Below are 19,233 nucleotides of genomic sequence, written 5' to 3'. Positions count from 1 at the left end.
ATACATTTCATGAGAAAAGCATGCTCTTCCTTATTAAAACCAGCCATGCTAGGTTTGTCTCCTGTATGAATTCCACCAAAATAGCCCAACGAAAACAAAAACTGCTATTCAAAAGGATGTATCATTTTAGTATCAGTAACTCTTGTGCCTTTAAGTTGTATTACAAATTCCAGAATCAAAGTCTTAAATTCAAGGCCACAATTAATGCTGGATGATCTGCCATGTGGCCATTCGGCTTACATCTGATCTCCGTGGTGTTTACCCTGACTTCCTGGAAAGGAATCCATTCCTAGTACCTCCTATCTTTCTCCAGGGCAGTAGAAATGTTAGTGGGGCGCAGAGCTGCCTAGAATAAAAGGCTACTTTCCCAGTCTCCCTGCAGGTGGATGAAGCCACATGTCTAAGTTACAGCCAAGGAGATGGAAACAGAAGAGTCAAGTGAGTCAGGAACTTCCCTTAAGTGGCACAGATGCTGTGTCCCTTCTTGATCCCCTCCTTCATGGTTCTGCCCGGGACCCAGCACGATGCTGGGCCATGTGTCTGGAACTCAGCACTAGCAATGGCAGAGTGATGGGCTGCAGAAACCCTGAGTCCCTGAGGACTCTGAGGAGCAGTCATGCAACCGCCCTGGACTTGCGCGCTGGAGAAATACACTTCCATCTTCTTTAAGTCACTGACGTCTTGTTGGTTTTTGTTACTCACAGCCAACTAATGAAATCCATTTTCCACATCCGTGTTCTCAGAGTCCCTCAGCTTTCCAAAACCCTGCACTGTCTCAACAATATGTTTACTCCAGTGCAATACATTTGGCAAACACAGGGAGGGGCAGAAGTAGATTTATAGTTGTGAGTGCCCAAAATGCAGAGTTTATTCTTATATTATTATTTCTTACTAGAGGCCTGGTGCATGAAATTCGTGCACAGGGAGGCGTGTCCCTCAGCCCAGCCTGCACCCTCTCTAATATGGGATCCCTCGAGGGATGTCCAACTGCCTGTTTAGGCCCGATCCTAAACAGGCAGTCGGACAACCCTCTCACAATCCAGGACTGCTGGCTCCCAACAGCTCGCCTGCCTGCCTTTCTGATTGCCCCTAACCGCTTCTGCCTGCCAGCCTGATCACCCCCTAACCACTCCCCTGCCAGCCTGATCAACACCTAACTGCTCCCCTGCCAGCTCGATTGCCCCTAACTGCCCTGCCCTGCTGGCCTGATCACCCCTAACTGCCCTCCCCTGCCAGCCTGGTCAACCCTAACTGCCCTCCCTTGCCAGCCTGGTCACCCCTAACTGCCCTCCCTGCCAGCCTGGTCACCCCCAACTGCCCTCCCCTGCAGGCCTGGTCACCCCTAAATGTCCTCCCCTGCAGGCCTGGTCACCCCCAACTGTCCTCCCCTGCAGGCCTGGTCACCCCTAAATGTCCTCCCCTGCAGGCCTGGTCACCCCTAACTGCCCTCCCCTGCAGGTCTGGTCCCTCCCAACTGCCCTCCCCTGCTGACCTGATTGCCCACAACTGCCCTCCCCTGCTGGCCATCTTGTGGTGGCCATCTTGTGTCCACATGGGGGTGGCCATCTTGTGTGTTAGAGTGACAGTCAATTTGCATATTAGGCTTTTATTATATAGGATTATTGTATTATTTTCCATATGAGCAATGGTAAACCTACTTTTGCTTCACCCTGTATTTATCACACAACACTCATATGCAAGACCAAGGACCAGAGACTATGTTGTACTGAGAAGAATCTGTGAGCCACTCCAATGCCAGTCACACCCTAAAGGCCCTTAACGATGAAGAAGGAAGGTGAAGGGTGAGGCGCTGGGGATCAGACCCCGTGACAGACACGTGGGGAGGTAGGACAGTTGTTTGGAGGAAGGACAGCAGGCGTAAGGATTAAAAAATGAGATGCTAGGAAATGGGCAGAGAAAGGATATGCATTCCAGAAAGAAGAGCAGTATTTCTAAAGGCCTTTCAGCAGAAAACAGCATGGTGTGCTGAAAGAAGAGAAGTCCAATGTGGCCAGAGCTGAGCGAGAAAGACCACAGATAGAGTGGAGGGTAGGTGGGCACGAAGGTCTAAAACTTCTCACTCTATTCTCTATTGTCTCATCATCACCTCCCAAACTACTGGGATGGACAAAAACTGAGAAAGATGACTAACACTCATGAAGAAGAAAATTCTAGGGCCCATGCTTCAGAATTTTCTTGTGGGTGAGCGGACAGAATTTAAACCCACACCACAGAATCAAAGCATTCCCTGATTCTAGGCTGTCCGCCCTCCCCGCCCCACCCCCAAAGGAAAAAACACTGAAGTGATAAATGATAACACTTAATGGGACCATTGTTTTGCCCTAGTTTATATAAGAATGAACAGACAAGCTAAAATATGCAAGTCATTCCTCTCAACAGAACACTTCTTGTTCCCCTCTGCTCCCAATACTTCTCATTTATAGAAATAAATAAATAAGTGTAACTCTCCTCTAGCGGAAGCTGACTTCTCAGAATTATTTTTCTTTGTTTCCTATCTACGGAAATATTGATGCCTTTCACTCAGCAAGTATGTGTATGGGCACTCTTAACATCCTCCTTGGAACTGGGAAGAGCCCATTAAAGAGATTAAATAGCCCTGGCTGGTTTGTTTCAGTGGATAGAGCATCAGCCTGCAGTCTGAAGGGTCCTGGGTGAGAGTCCGGTCAAGGGGGCATGCAGTAGGGGGCATGCAGGAGACCGCCGATCAATGATTCTTTCTCATCATTGATGTTTCTATCTTTCTCTCCCCTCTCCCTTCCTCTCTGAAATAAATAAAAATATATATTTTTAAAAAAAGATTAAATAATTCACAGAGGACACTAGAGGGCAGGTGTCCCTTTTCTAAAGGCTTCTGAGCCTTCGTGCATGCTGTTTCCTTTCTGATTCTACTTGAAACGCTTTCCTTTCTCCTTAGCATCCTGGAGTCTCATCTCAGATTTCTTTCTCCTAAAAGCCTTTCTTAGTTCCACAAGTTCAGATTAATAGAAAAATCCTATGATAGGTAAAAATATTGGGAATTCCAACTCCAAATCTGAAGATGTCTCATATGAAAGATGAATGAAAGGTAGATGTGTAAATTAAACTTTGATGTCTCTCCCAACATGATCTAAGTCCTTCAAGTCAATATACCAAGTACTATTTTAAGTTCTCTCCCAAGCATCTCAACTATGTGTCCCTTAGATAAATATTCAAATGTTTTGCTATTGGGGAAAAAAAATCCAGGATTGTTCTTTTAAAATATGGCCAAAGGTCTCTGTTTAATATAGCACACTAAATACATGTTGCTCAAAGATATGTCTTGTTTTGAAAGCCCCTCACTTTAAGGAAATCAGAGAGAGAACATGGTTGAGGAAAACCAATTTTAGTAGATCCAACATGCAGTAATATGAGAAAGCACTAGTTTATTCTGGAGAAATACTTATAATAAATAGGTTTAGAGATGACTGAGTGTGAAATTACATCTAAAATAAAAAATTTAAAGCAAAAATCTACCTTGACATATTTGACTGGGAATGTCTGAGCAGCAAAGCCTGGATGGAGGCATTTTAAGCACATCAACACTTCCCTCAGTCGCCTCTGGTTATGTGGGAACTGCTGTAACCTAAATGGTTAAAATGCTTACTACGTCTTCTATAGCCTGCTGTGGGAAGGGAGTCAAAAGTGCCATCTTGGGTCCCAGCCAGTGTTCCGAATGTCAGCCCACACACAGAAGGGTTTGGGTTCGACTCCCGGTCAAGGGCACATACCTAGGTTGCAGGTTCAATCCCCGGTCCTGGTCAGGGTGCATGCGGAAAGCAACCAATCGATGTGTCTCTCTCACATCCATGTTTCTCTCCCCCCCGCCCCCCCCATTTTTCTACTCTATCTAAAAATCGATGAAAAAAAATATCCTTAAGCGAGGATCAACAACAACAACAACAAAAAATGGCATCTTGGGAGTAAAATGATCTAAGACGTGCCATCAAGGGCAGGCAGAAAAGGTAATCTTGCTACAAAGTGAGCAACAGTTCACACCAAACAGGTCCCAGGACAAGTGTCAATTCCAGCCCTGTACCCACCTGGCAAGACCCAAAGGGGTCTAAATCTGAGGGACTAAGACTGAGGGGTGGAAGTGGGCATAAGGAGTGAAGATGACTAGAACATAGGACCCTTCTGTGGAAAGGCATATGAAACAAGGCAGGGAAAACTGAAAACTAGGTACAGACTAGGGTCATGAGACTTGGGTTTTTTTGTGTTGTTGTTTTTTTAAAATATATTTTATTGATTTTTTTACAGAGAGGAAGGGAGAGGAATAGAGAGTTAGAAACATCGATGAGAGAGAAACATCGACCAGCTGCCTCCTGAACACCTCCTACTGTGGATGTGCCCACAACCAAGGTATATGCCCTTGACCGAAATTGAACCTGGGACCCTTGAGTCCACAGGCCGATGCTCTATCCACTGAGCCAAACCAGTCAGGGCTCAGTTTTTTTGTGTGTTTGTTTGTTTTTGTTTTTGTGTTTTTATGTGTGTGTGTGTTTTTTGGTCAAGGAGGCTTAGGCCAGGAGGAGCTTGCAACCAAGGTATGTGACCTTGACCCAAATGGAACCTGGGACCCTTTGGTATGCAGGCCAACGCTCCATCCACTGAGCCAAACCAGCAAGAGCGAGATTCAAGGTTGAAGACAGCTTGGCAAGCCTCTCAGCAAGAGTCTCAGGGTCAGAAGGCAGAGCTTCCTTCAGGGAGTGGTATGACAGCAAAGCGGAACCACAAGCAGCAGACTGCAGCCCCTGGAGGAAGAATTAGGGGGTTGGCTTCTGATGATCTCCAGGTATTTCATCCCTTGGGTCCAAGATGTGATAAAGCCTTCCAAGTCCTGCTTGCCAAGGTCTCAGAAGCCCTTCATATTCTCCCAGAACCTCCTGGGTTCAAAGCTGAAAGGACCGATGACCCTGGAAGGGGCTGCACCTGCTGAAGGGCCTCTGATGGTTCCAAGACCAGAAAAGAGCCCAGTGATAAAGCTCAACTCCAAGCTGTTCTCTGGGCATTACAGGGTCTCTGAGAAATGTCTCCAGGAAGCATGTCTTGACCTTGATTTTTGTGCATTTCACTTCAATTAGGACAATGCCACTGTTGTCATTCTACATTTATATTTAAATAGAAAAACAAGGAACTAGGATGAGGGTGCCATTCCAGAAACTTGGCAAACAACCCTCTCTTTCTCTAATTCATCTTCTCTGGGGGGAAAAAGGGGGGAATGCAGAGAAAAGAACTCTACTGTTTTTAGCCTCTCTAAAGTGGGGCTTGAACTGCCCCTCCCCAAATAGAACTAGCATGCCAGCCCCATTACAAACCTTCCCTATAAAGTCCATGATGTCTACGGAGATCGTATGAACTTCAAAGATTTTCTTTAGAGACTCACCCTAAAGTACAAAGAATTGTGACTAGATTATCAGATAACTATATTCCTGACTTTCTAATTCAATTTGTGCCCTCAAAAAAGACACTTATGAAAAAAAATACTTTTAAGATAAACAAAGAGAGGTGTGGCAATTTAAGTAGTGAAAAGAATACAGACACTCATATTCTTTGAACAAAGAAATCCAGCCAGGCAACGTTTTCCATTTTAACCTAGTGACATCCAAATAAGTGAAAGGCAAACTTCACACCCAGCCATCAAGAGTGGTTCAATCAATCTTGGTGATAAATGGGAGTCAAGGCTGTCATAGCCAGGTTAGCACAAAAGACGTGGGTTTCACCTTCATTTAATGATCATGGTATCTCCCCTGCCAGGTAAGTATTCACCTTCATTTAATAGTAACGTGCCTCATAAGACTTTATGCAATGTCTTCAGCAGGTCCAAGGAAAGTTATGTCTGCTCTTTCTGCCCCAACTTGATCAGAAACTCTAATGTTTTATAAATATATTTTCATGTCCTTTGAGGGGACTTTAGAAGTGACTCTTCAAGAACTAACCTCTTTCTCATACTTGTCAATCATTAATGTTTATAACCAATTAAATATGTCACTGTCAGAATCATTAGTATTGTATGACCAATTATTTACATTGTTTAGCATGATTTTTACAAAAAAAGAGTTTATACAGAAACAGTATCCTCCATAATTCTAATAGTTCTTTGCACATTTCACATATTCATGTATTTGGTGACTAAATAAAGAATAAATTATGCATAAAGCAATGCATTTAATACTTTTTAAATAAAATCTAACCTAAATTCTCGCAATTTCAAGATATATTTATCCTATTTAGATAATTTACAAAATGGGGCTTTTCTAACAATTATTTTGTATTTGTGCAAAATGGGTAACACTTATTCTAGTCAGTTGCTCTTTCTAGATCAGAATGATTGACATTTAAAAACTAAAAATGAACCAACCCTTTTATGCACACTGGCAACCTCAAGTCCTATTCCATTCCTATCCTCTTTAACCTGTATTGTACCAAAGTACTAAATCCCACGTGTTAGGTAAGGCACTGCTGATATATCGGGTAAGCATGGTGTCAGGAGCAGAGAGGTGGCAGGGGTCCATGAGGTTGCAGGTGTGAGAGAACACAACGGGCAATTTGTGCAATGGGAGTAGAAAGGGAATTTCCTGAAGTTATACGCTGCTTTGTTTTTATTCCACAGGCATATCATCTTCAATATTTTAAAGCAAAGACTAAGACGATATTGCCCATAGAAGCTAAACCAAGGCTTATACTTTTGAACAATTTGAATAAAAAACTTAATGAAGGAATACTCTAGAATTGCATGGGAACTGTTCAGAAAAGACAAAAACGCTAGGATACTGCCTGCTACCCACTCCCAATCTGTCCCAGATTGCCATTTTTACAAAGTATCATGGGAAAACCAAAGGAGAACCATCATCTGAATACCTCACTAAAAACAAAGTCAATGATTCACTTTTTGTTGCCCAACTTCCCTCATTTGTCTAGAGGTCAAAGCTCCACGGTGAAAGCCAAGTAGAGAGGTTTCCCCTTAATTATCTAAGTAATTACCTTAAATGTCTGCTTTGCTTTGGCTTTGGAGACATAGTAACAACCATGAAGACCCTACTGAAACAAGAAGATAGGAAGTTCATCAAATGCTCTCCATCTCCATTGCAGAAAGCACACGAACATTACCTGGAAATGCAAACTGTGATCTTTGTGACAAGATTAAAGAAACCTTTTTTTTTGAAGTTACAATGAGAATGACTACTTGTATATTTTTTTCACATCCTACAGTGAAGGATTATTATTGCCTAATAATCCACACTAAGTGATCACTGAAGCACACATAATTTGAGGACTGTAGACTGTGCTGGCCACTGGCATTTTAAAACACAAATGTCAGAATTATCTGTTTTCTTGGGTCCTGTGGTTTCCTGTTCATTGCTCAGAACTCTCACTATAAAAACAAGAGATACATGTAAGGAAATAATTTTGCCTGGGAAACAGATGTCAAGTCCGTGCCTCATTTCCACAAGAGAAACATACCAGACTCTAGAGAATGTCTGATGAAGTCCTAGAAAAAAAAAAAGGTAAGTAAATGAAGCCATTATTTTCCGTGTGAAACTTCCTACGCTGGGGGAGATCCTGCCATCTTGTTTGGACTTCCCTGGTGCCCATCCAGCTCACTGATGTTGGCCCCTTGCTTTTATTCAAGGCCCTACCATTTTGTTTACTCTCTGAAAACTGTGTGACCCATCAGGCACTCCGCCACGTCCTTCTGCTGTAATTAGAAATGTATTTAAGCAGCATTCTAATCTCACAATGGTCACACACTCACAAAGAGACACCTACGTTATCTGAAAGGTAATTTGTTGAAAGGCCTTCAGTCAGAATTGAAGGACATGTCCCAGATTCTCTAACTAAGCATTATGGTTCTCAAGTAAAGTCATCCTTGGGAGGCATTTTCCACCCTTTATATGATTAGATACTATTATGACTATAATGTCTTTATCTATTAGTCAAGGCTATCTTCCTCTTTCCTCTAGTTAGTATGTATACATGTGCTATCTGTCAGATCCATGGGTACTGCACATGAAGGAAGATCCTGTTCAATCCTTGATGCCAAGATGTCAATTAAATTCAGGTCTCTCTGGAATTCTTTCCGTGCACACTGGAAGGTGTCTTTTTGTTATAAGATGTTGAGTAAAAAAATGAGACAGATGAGATCTCCAAGGTTGGATATGAGAGACAGTCCTCACCTGGCTTCTGAGACCACTGCTAGTTCCTTGTCATATTAAGTATAGATTGTTAGGGAAATTGAAGGAAGCAGAAAGATGTTTGGCAAACAACACCGTGGGAGAGGGATTTTGTGACCTGCGCATTGTACTGCCAAGTGCCTCCTGGTGCAAGGCGGAAACCCACCTTAGCCTTCCTCCTAGCAGGTGGGTGGGCAATGTGACATTAAAAAACTCCGAGTGGTCTGTAGGCCATAGGAGTTTCCATAATTTTTCTATTAACCCATAATGTCAAAAGACCATGAATAGCAAAAAAGAGTCCGGGACTGGGTAAAATTATTATGGATAACACAATGATGGGCGATGACAAATTAATGTGTTACAGTTTTGAAATGGGGTTCTCAGAAACCTTATGCCTGATGCCAACGTTAGAAGACAGACTTTAAGTCAGGCCTGCCCTTTCCCAGCTTTCAAATGATGCCTCAGAGACTATCCGATTATCTCTGCTCCACATCTTCTATAAGGCTGGATTTCAAAAAGATAAGACAAATGCCTGTGTTCAGAGTGAAAGTCAGAGACTGTTAACCAAGGTGTCAGTTTCTGGGAAAATGAACAAATACAGTAAAACACTGGATGGATTGATTGGTTAAAAAAACAAAAAAGGTGAGGGTGTGTGTGTGAGAAAACCCTTTACATGGTGATTTCTCAAATCATTATAAACTTTCCCACGGAGTTTACAGCCCCTTAAAATGTGTCTATAACGCAAACTAGATTAGAAGAGCTCTGAGCTGGAGAGAGAGCATTTCTCCATAATGGGCAAGAGTGTGCGAAGGACAAGGTGTGAGGGTAGTGCAGGAGGATGGAAAGTTGGCAAGAGAAGCCAGTGTGTAAAAGAAATGGTGATGAAAAAAAAAAGCTGCAATCAAGAGAAATGTAATGCAGTGATTTCTTGTGGGGGTTCTCTTAGGGAAACAGCAAATAACTCTCCAAATAACTCACGGGGAATTTTTTCTTTTTTACGAACATCAGGATTTTCATTATAAAACAAATTGAGAATGCATGTATATCCTAAGGCCAACATTAAACCCAAATCCCTTACACTTTGTTCCTCCCAAAATCTACACAAAAATTTCCTCAGGATCTTAGTATGCTTCTAACAAGATGGCAGGAAATGACACAAGGTATCCTAAAAACAACACACGAACAAGCTTCAAATAAAAATGTTAACGTTAATAGAACTGAAACATGCCATCCCAGTGAACTAAAATTTGGCGTGAACTGGTAAGGCTCCTGCAATGAAAGGCTGGGCGTTAGGAAAAGGGGGCACCTTCTGAATCCGGGACCAAGATTCCATGTTCTTACTGAGGAACTGAAATTCAAAATGAAACGTATTAGAGAAGAAATGCCAGGCAGGGTCTGAAATGGCCAAGTCACGCAGAAGCTTAGCTCAGCGATATTACAAAAAGGACACCACTAAATAAATGAGTCCTATTTTATTCTAGTCCCTTTTGTAATGAGAAAAAATTTCTACCACGCTTCACTACATTCAATACAAACTCAAGATGGCCACATTTGCAAAGTACATTTCTTAATAAATCTGGCTGCATCCTGTTTATGCAACTTAAGCCCATGGGAGGATTAAATATAATTTATACTGACAGATAGTTCACAGGTTTATTCTTTGGCTGCTAGAAGACTCATCAATAATTTAAGACCATGACACATAATGTATAATTGTTTCATTTCTTTCCCTTTTGCAAAAAGTCACTCACATTTTAATCATTAAAATCATTCACATTTGTGTCAGCATAGAACACATAAACCAAGAAATGTTCTTGTTAGGAAGACTACAAAAGGAAAGAAGAGAAAAGTCTTATAAACTTTACAAATTCACATGTCAAGATTTTAAAAAAAACAAAACAGAACTTCAAAGGGAAATTTTATTGTGTGAAGTCGAAAATATATGAAATTTAATAGATATAAAAATTTATAATGTGATTTAACCCTGTATCAACCACTTACTAGCTGGATTACCTTGGGAAAGTTGTTAAATCTCTATTTAATCTGCAGTTGCCTCAATTCAATAAGATATGTAAATTAACAATCACACTGATTCTTCTCAAAGAGTAGTAATGAAAATAAAATAAGATGATGTATAAGTGAATGTACTTTACAAATCATATGAAAGTAAGATATTCTGTACCACCATTAAGTACCAGGATAAAAACAGTTAAGAAACATTACTCTTTAAAAATTACTTGACATCCATTTTTAGGGAACTTGCTTTTAAAAGCCTTAGTTGCTATGCCAAGTTTTCAGTTTGAACTTTGTCCTAAGTTCAATTTAGCCCCTTTCATAAAAGTATAAAAGCATACACAAGACAATGTCACCCTTTACCCCACCATAAGATGCTCAGAAACTCCTTTTATGCATAATCAAATTTAATCTTAAATGAATAAAGCAAACTGTAAATGGAAATCTACTTGAGAATATTGCTTAGTTTCTTCATTCCCAGAATAAATTTTTGCTTTTCAAGTCTGGTCAGTATATATTGAAAAAGTTAATATGTTTTACACTGTGAAAATCATACTGGTTGGCTTTTCTGATTTTTTGGGGGGAGGAAGACAGGGTGGTTGTTATTGTTTTTTTTTAATACTCTTTGTTTCCTGGATACTTTCTTCTGACTCTCCAACAGGGATTGGCTATCAAATTTAACATTTTTCCAAAGCTTACAAGCAAAAGGATAAACAAATTAAGAGCTACACATTGAGTAGGGGTCAATTATTAATGGATGCTGAAAGGTAGAGGAGCAAGATGACCTGCCCAAAGACCAGACAGTCTGAAAGGGAATGAAAGCATATACTGCAGTTAAAACCCTGGGCTCTGAAATTAGGTATGTTGAATTCAAAAAAAGGCTTGGACTCTTATAGTTGTCTGGCCTTTCACAAGTACTAGTAATTAATTCCCTAATGCTTGGTTTCTTTGTAGATAAAATGGAAATAATAGTGCCTATCTCAAAGAGTTGTGAGGGCTAAATAAAGGAAAGTAGTTAGGAAAGCACCTGACACAAGGAAAACAGTCAGTGAGTATTTAACAGTATATGTAATGAAATGTAGTGAAAATAAAAGGTGTATATATATATATATATTGATTTCAGAGAGCAAGGGAGAGGGAGAGAGAAATAGAAACATCAATGATGAGAGACAATCACTGATTGGCTGCCTCCTGTATATCCTCTACTGGGGATTGAAATGCCTGAAACCTGGGTATGTGCTCTGACCGGAAATCAAATCATCACCTTCTGGTTCATAGGTCAATGATCAAAAACTGGGCTACAGTGGCTGGGCATGAGGTTTATTTTTCTTACAAAATACTTGGCTAGGGGGTTAAACTTCAAGTACAGAGAAATCAATTTAATATTTCTTTTAAAACAAAGTGCCAAATGATTACATTAATTCAACTTTCTCATATTGTGCCTTTTCACCACGCATGTACAGGTCACACTACAAGACATACATCATATGTATATGTATGTATATATACGCAATAAATATATCTAATGGCAGGAATGCTATAGCAATGCAGAAATGAAAATGCAGGTCATACGACCCGTGCACTTTCACACTGAAGCCATTTAATTTTCGAGTGCTTCTGTAAATGTAAATAATTTTGATGTGTGGCTAATGCAAGAAATTGTCCATTTACTCTAGATGCAAGGTGGAAGAGAGTCACAAATATATTGCACTACTTAAAGGCACTGTAAACCTTGCTTATCAGATCAGCTGAAAGGTAGACATAATTTTAAAAACACTACTCATTGCTAAGTGGCCAAATAACAAATTCTCAGGGAAAAAGAATCTTTGTCTTTGAGTTCTCATTTATTTATTGTTCTTTACAGTTGCTATACCTCTTAACAATTCCATGGAAAAATAAGTGAATTCTCTACCTTAAATAACAATATAGAGAACTGCCCATATATATTAGCTAATCTTTCCATTCTTGTAAAAGAATGCATTTTTTCTTGCTTTTCAAAGTGGTGTCAAATTCATTGTTGGGTACAATCTTCGACAAAGTCTACTTTAAAATTGTATCTGCTTAAGGTTTTCAACCTCAAAGGATAAATCTCAGAAAAACAATAGCTGATTCATTTTTACAGATATGGTTAATCATTATTTATTTTTCGTTCATGCAGGACAAATGCCTTTCTCAGAAAAAAGTTTAAGAGGACTTAATAATATTTGCAAAGTCCCCTGAGAGATGTGTTACCAAAGTGTAAATTATAACCATATTATTAGCCCAGCCTCATTTAACATGAATAAATTAAAAACAAATGAGTGTCTTTAATGGAGCAAAATATTATTTAAAAAATTTAAAATCTAAAAATAAAGTGTTTGAATAGATTTTAAATGTTGCTGCTTGCTTTTCCTGAATTAGTGTTCTTTTGAGGTAGTTGAGACAAGAAAGGGACCCAGTTTGAAAATATGAATGTGCTAATAATAGCCATGTTTCTCTCACCATGGATTAGAGTACTATAAATGTTGTCTGAGATTTTACATACATCAGAGGCAAACATGGTCATATTTTTTTTCCTTGAAATGAATGTAAGCCATTAGACAGCTTTAAAACCCTAATCACTGCTCCCATAAATTGCTAAATGAGAGGAAAGGTTCATATTAATGTTTTTTTGTAAATGAATTTTCGACATTTAGCTGTTGAGTAATGACTGTTTGTGTAATGTTTCTACTAAGATAAATGGAAGTATTACTGTGCTTGCTACTTCTTTAAAAGTCCTTTGCATTTTTACATAACAGCCCATTTTTCATTACCAGGGAAGGTATGCAATTTGAACCATGCTACTTTTTTACTCACAGTAAATCAATATGTGTCATAAGAGCAGAAAAGGAAGTAATATCACTCGCTATCATTGGACCTTAGAGTGAGTCCCAGAAGACATTGCTGGGTTGGGTTGCTATAACAACAGAGCTCTGGTGCCTCTTTTGCTTGGTTTGTTACAGTGAGGTGATTTTTACCACACCGGTATAATCCTGAAGAATTTTTATAGTAAAGAAGAAATTACAATGAACCAATAACAATGTGTGTGACCTTTCCATTGATCTGAGATGATTTCATTTAAAAGTAATAGAAAGAAGGCGACTTCATAACATTTCACATCCCTTTGCTGACTTCCAATTAAATTATTCATCATATTTTCTTCAGGCTCTTTAAATAGTCACACTTCTTAAAATGAGAAGAAAAAAAAAATCCTAAACCATTAGGGTGTCAACAGGGACCTCATATGGTTTTGTGTTGCTGTTGTTTTTTATGCAAAATTTTATTTTATTTTTAATTTATTTTCTTTTTTATTAAATGTATGGGGTGACTTTGGTTAATAAGATTATATAGGTTTCAAGTGTACAGTCCTGACACATCATTTGTATATTGCCTTGTGTCATATGGTTTTACCTAATCTGAAAGTCTGCTATAAAAATGTCCTGAAATAATGTTAATCCACTTAAAAAAATATCTGCAATTAGCAAGAAGACTCAACAAGACTCAACTGGAAATAGAGAAGATTTATCTTCTAAGTTCTATTTAAAAAAATATCAGGACAGATAACAATACATCTTATGATGTATAGATGCTTAAATGGTTTTGAGTATTACACTAGATAGGCCATATAAAGCTTTTGAACAGTGTCTGGCATACAAATAAACACCTAATAAGTATTGTTATAATTGTAACAATCCACATTATATCCCTTTATTTACAGTAGGCACTATTGATTATACAATTGTAACGCCTTTTGAATTCTGAATATTTTTAAAGTAAAAATGATATAAGGAAACACTACTATATAGTTGAGCCTCAAATATAGTGTAAAAAGGTGCAGCTCTTTTTCATAATACTAAGCTTGTGAATAAAACATTTGCATTTAATTGACATGCCACAGGGAACTAGCTTGGAGTGGAGTGGATTATGGGTTTGGGAGTCAAAACTTAAATTTTGTTTATCACACTACATACTTCAGACTTAGTCTCTCTAGGTCTGAAAAAAAAAGAACAACACGACTTTTATATTTTAACTTGTAACAAAAGAGTGAAAACAATTCCCCAGTTGTGTGGTAGAGGGGACTCAGACAGTGTATAGAAAGCACTTGCTAAAATGCCCCCAACACATGATACTTTTTAATTTTAGCTGTCTTTTCTTTAAAGGGTTTCTAGTCATTTCCTTGAATCATAATTTCCAAATAAAACTTTAAGGTAAAAGTGAGTATAAACTCAACATTTCTTGGAAGTACTTTAATATATATGGGGTTTAACTCTGGCAAGTGTAGAAAACTTTCAATTCAGTATAATTCTGTGTTATAAAATAATTATTGAACTTGCTTCAATTGATAATTCCTTTCCCAAAGTATGTTTTCATAACCTCCTAAGCTCAGGATGATGCTCTGGGAGGTTTTTTTTTTATTTTAAAAAAGGTGGGAAAGGACAATTTCTATGGTTAGTTATTGTCAGACACATTTGGAAAATGCTACATAGTATATTTCACTGTATACTGTGGGATTACTAGTTCACATTATTCACCCTCCAAGAAATCCCAGATAATAACAGTTAAACAAATCAATATTGCTTACTAGTAGAGAACGTAAATTCAAGGGTTGGGCCTTTGAATCCCACCTTCACCACTTATTAGCTTATGTCTTTGAGAAGTTATTCAATCTCCATGCTTCAGTTTTCTCATCTGTAAAATGGGAATGGTGACATAGCAGGATGAGAAGTACAATGAGATCTATCACGTGCTCAGACAGAGGCTAATCAAGTCAACTATCGGTAATAAGAGTAATTAAAGAAACTTGTTTAAACTCTTTTTCATAATAATTCTTCTTTATAAATAATACCTTTGAACATCTTCTGGAACTATTATTTCCTGGAACACACTTTGAGCAACGTTAGTTAAAGTACAATGTTAGGGTAGTGATAAACTGTAAAAAGTATTCATCATATCAGTGCCCAAAGCAAGTAGCACAAAAAGTCAGCTATCTCACAACACAGGACCCCACTCGTTTGCTTGCTATTGTGCCAGAAAGTCTTATTACCAGAATATTAGAGCAACAATGGTAAGTGTAAAGCTCTTACCCCATGAACATTCTATTCCTTAGAGCCATTTACAAATCAATGTATCATATTAACACAGATCAGTTCATCATATTAGGTGATTTGCAGGTCCCTAAAAATTTAGCTTTAAAGGAAAGGGATATCATGATTAAAGCTTTCATGCCTAAGAGAGAGGACATGAAGTACATGTCTCAATTACGGGGCCTGCGGAGAGAAGGGACAATTTACAGGTGTTTGCATGTTTTCTAGTCCTAACCCAAAACAACTGGAGGGAGTTTCTGAAATGGAGAGATAAAATAGTAAAGAAAGATAAAAGGTGAAAGCATCAGCCAAGGAAAACTATGCTATAGTTCCACAACAAAACACCAAGTCCTCCCTGGTCCACAACAACATGACTCCATGAACTTCCCTACCCTTGGCCAGAGGACCAGAAAAGTGGACAGTCAGCTCATTAATATGACCTCTTATCAAAGTCCTTTTATTTACTCTCAAATCTGCCACTGTATCAGGTCACTGGCTTCTCTTCTTCTGAAGAGTTCATGTTATTAATGTCATCATCAGAAGTAAATGCTCACTCATAATTGTATGCCCCCAACAATTAAAAACTATTTTCAATGATTCCTATTCCCTTCTAGTCTTAATCAAAAGTATACATCATTTCCACAAAGTGGCATTTTGAATACGTAAATACAATTTCAAAGTCTGTTTCCCCCCAACTTATGATACCTAGAAGTCATTTCCTAGTACCTGAGCGGTTCTAGTCTTCCATGACCAGATATGCAATGATCTCTAGTTGTGGTATTGTATGACACATTTCTTCCTTCTTATAGATCTTGTTTTCTTTTAGATTGTTTCAAACTTCAGCACCCTTCAGAATCACCTGCAGGGCTTGTTAAAACACAGGTGGCTGGGCCCTGCCCTCAGGGAGCTTCTGATTTAATGAATCAGGGTGAGGCCAAGAATCTGCACTTCCAACAAGTTCCCAGGTAATGCTGATGCTGCTTATCTTGGGATCACTTTTAAAAACTACTGTTGGATTATTTACACGGAATATTGTCACCATGGAATTGAGGCTGACAAATAAAATAGCATAGACCTTTTTATGGAATGTGGAAACCTTTCCCACAAGCTTATACACATTCATATTGCCAACTGACTTCTTGAAAGCCTGGGTAGACACCAACTGACTGAATGAACAAATGAACAAAGTAAAATTCTTACTTCTCTTCTCCTCAAATAATACCATTAGGCCTGAGACCCTTCTATTTACATTTTAAAGATTTATAACATAGCCAAAGGGTAATATCCCAACCTCTGTTACCTCAGTAATCAAGAAGGGGAGGTTTTAGCATCACTGTCCAAATTCAAAAGTCACTGAAAAGTAACTGAAATATTTATATCTCGGAGGAAAGTAAATTTGTATCTGCACTACAGATACAAATTAGCTGCATTTATCTTGCTTGTCTATCAGATTGGTCAAAAACAGTGTTGCTTGTTAGAAGATATAGAGCAAAAATATAGCTTTGAAAATTATTTTTTATAAGCTAGAAACAAGAGAATTCCCACTTTGACAGGGGATTATTAGCATGATTGTCCAAAAGGGACAGTCAAAAACCTCAGAGGTTTTCCCTTATACTATTGGATTCTTTATATTTGATATAGATTAATTCCTCCCCTTGAAACAGAGACATATGCACATAAGCAAACATGCCTCCATAAGCATATGGTTGCATCTAGACAAGTGCACACTAGGTAGCCATGTAGGTGAAGGATCAATGCATACACTCTTTCTAGAAACAAACAGTTAAGACATGTTTAGCAAAGTTATCCTCTGCAGAAAATGTCTTCTGGGCTCTATTTCTGTAATCTGCTGACATTCTCGTATTTTTCATTCTTATTTGCTGTTAGTGTATCTGTTTTAATGAATAAAGAGAAGATGTGTTCATATACATAATAATCATAAAACCGTATCTAAGTAAAGTGATTGGGTATTTTCAACAAACCTTGGAATTTTGTTAGGAATGAAATCGTTAAATCTAGAGTAAATGTGCTACATGCAGACTTATTAAGATAATTTTGTATCTACTAATTCTAAGAGATTTTTTTTCCTAAGTCACTGTTTTGATAACTGCATTATCTTTATGTAAGAGCTAAGTCAACAGTCTTAACAACAGCTTTAGAAGACAGAATTGTTCTTTGCATGGCCAGGATCATTATGGCCATATGAAGACCAGGACTGACAGAAAACTAGGGGATAAGAGCTAAGACACCATATATATTTCATTGTATGTATATTTTATATAATAAAATGCATAAGTGCATCTACTTATGATGTCTTGTGTAGTAAATATGACCATATTTAGCAGCCTCAAAAAAGATATGAAAAAACTTAAAATATGCCAATGTGAAAAACGTAAGTTTAGGAAATGCAGCACCGCAGTGCAGCCACTGTGATGTGGTCATTCCCTAGCGTGGGTGAGAATGTGACTACAGCGCACTTACTCCTTAACCCAGGTGTTCATAGAGCCATAAGATAAGAAACGAGCAGCAACAAGCATATGATCATTTGAAAACCAATTCCTCTGAGGGTTTGGGGTGTTGTGTTTTAGTAATAACTGCCAGTTCCTTGTAGTGCGTCAGTGCAGAATAGCAATCAATTCAATATAGTCCCTGCCACAAATCAAAAGTACCAGCCAAAGCCTGTACTCGTCACTAAGACACTATTAGTTCCTGCATTCAGTGAAGAGAAGGAAGCAGGGAGAACATGTGCAATGAACAGTGCATGTGGCTTGCCTGTGAAATTTCAATTCCTAAACTCTAGGGACTGGGAGGTAAAAAGCCATGAGGGATAATCAAGAAACAACAGAGGAGTCTTTTTAGAACCACTTTCCTCCATCAGGGTGAGAACAGACCCTGGCAAGCCAAAGGATAAGAATTTCAATATATATTAATAGATAACTTTTTTTTTGACAAATAGTTTTTCTTTCCGGTTTAAGCAGTCATATAAATATTCCTTTTTAATAATTAAGATATGAAAAATAACAGGTTAATTTTAAAGGGAAATCTGTTGTAAAAAAAAATAGCTCACATTATATGTGGACAGTGCAAAATGAGAAAAAGTGAATAACTAAAGTTGATTAAGACACCTGTCATAGCAGCATGACACCATGACTTGCTGGCCAGTCAGTGAAAACCACGTCATAGTCGACTCCCTGATTGCAGGCTTACCTGGAACACTGGAAGCATGAAACTGAATGTACACAGTATATTCTGCTGTAACACACTGGTATTTAATTCAAATGTTATCACTAGGGAAGTTGATGCAATTTTTTTCAGTAAAGCCAATCCCAATTCCTCTATAAACAACACATGCACAGATTTTACCAAAAGGAAACCACTTTCTGAAAAGAAAAATGGCACACCAAAAAGTTTCTTAAATATTAAATGCTATGTAAATTTATGTTATTCATAAATACCGATATCAAACTTGTTGACAATTGACTAAATATAAAGACCAGACACAAATAAACATAATATATATATATATATATATATATATATATATATATATATATATTTTTGCCTACAGATATTAGGTTACAACAGAAGAAAAAGTACCTAATTTAATAATTATGTGTTTGTCAACACTTCCATCATAAAAGGAATAATTGTTTCACATGAATTAAACCTTGTTTTGCTTCCAGGTTCAAGGACCTAATATTCTCAAGGAGCCTGACTCTCAATTGAGAAAGGTCAGCATAGTAAAATTTAAACACATCTTTGGAATGACTAAATCGCTATTTTTAATGTACTAAAGGGAAAGCAGGCAGCGTGGCTAAAATAAACCTGTATATTATCCCTATAATAAGATACAAAAGAACAATAAGCATGGATGGGGGCAACTGTTTATCCTAGTGAGGCCACTCTCC

At 38.3% G+C, this 19,233-nt stretch overlaps 1 protein-coding gene across 2 annotated transcripts in view; it reads right to left on the bottom strand.

Annotated features, from left to right (window-relative positions):
* Nucleotides 1-19,233, bottom strand: part of GAS2 (growth arrest specific 2) — a 122,378-nt gene that overhangs the window by 24,522 nt on the left and 78,623 nt on the right. The window contains exon 8 of one of the 2 annotated variants that reach the window (XM_080643007.1): nt 7,021-7,074. The exons of the other annotated variant lie outside the window; for it this stretch is intronic. Within the exon in view, the coding sequence (XP_080499133.1) occupies nt 7,021-7,074 (54 nt within the window). The remainder of the gene's footprint in view (nt 1-7,020; nt 7,075-19,233) is intronic. 2 annotated transcript variants of the gene reach the window in all.

The sequence above is a fragment of the Plecotus auritus genome (genome assembly GCF_963455305.1).
Source record: "Plecotus auritus genome assembly, chromosome: 9".
Taxonomy (NCBI): domain Eukaryota; kingdom Metazoa; phylum Chordata; class Mammalia; order Chiroptera; family Vespertilionidae; genus Plecotus; species Plecotus auritus.
This window is presented reverse-complemented; position numbering and strand designations above follow the sequence as displayed.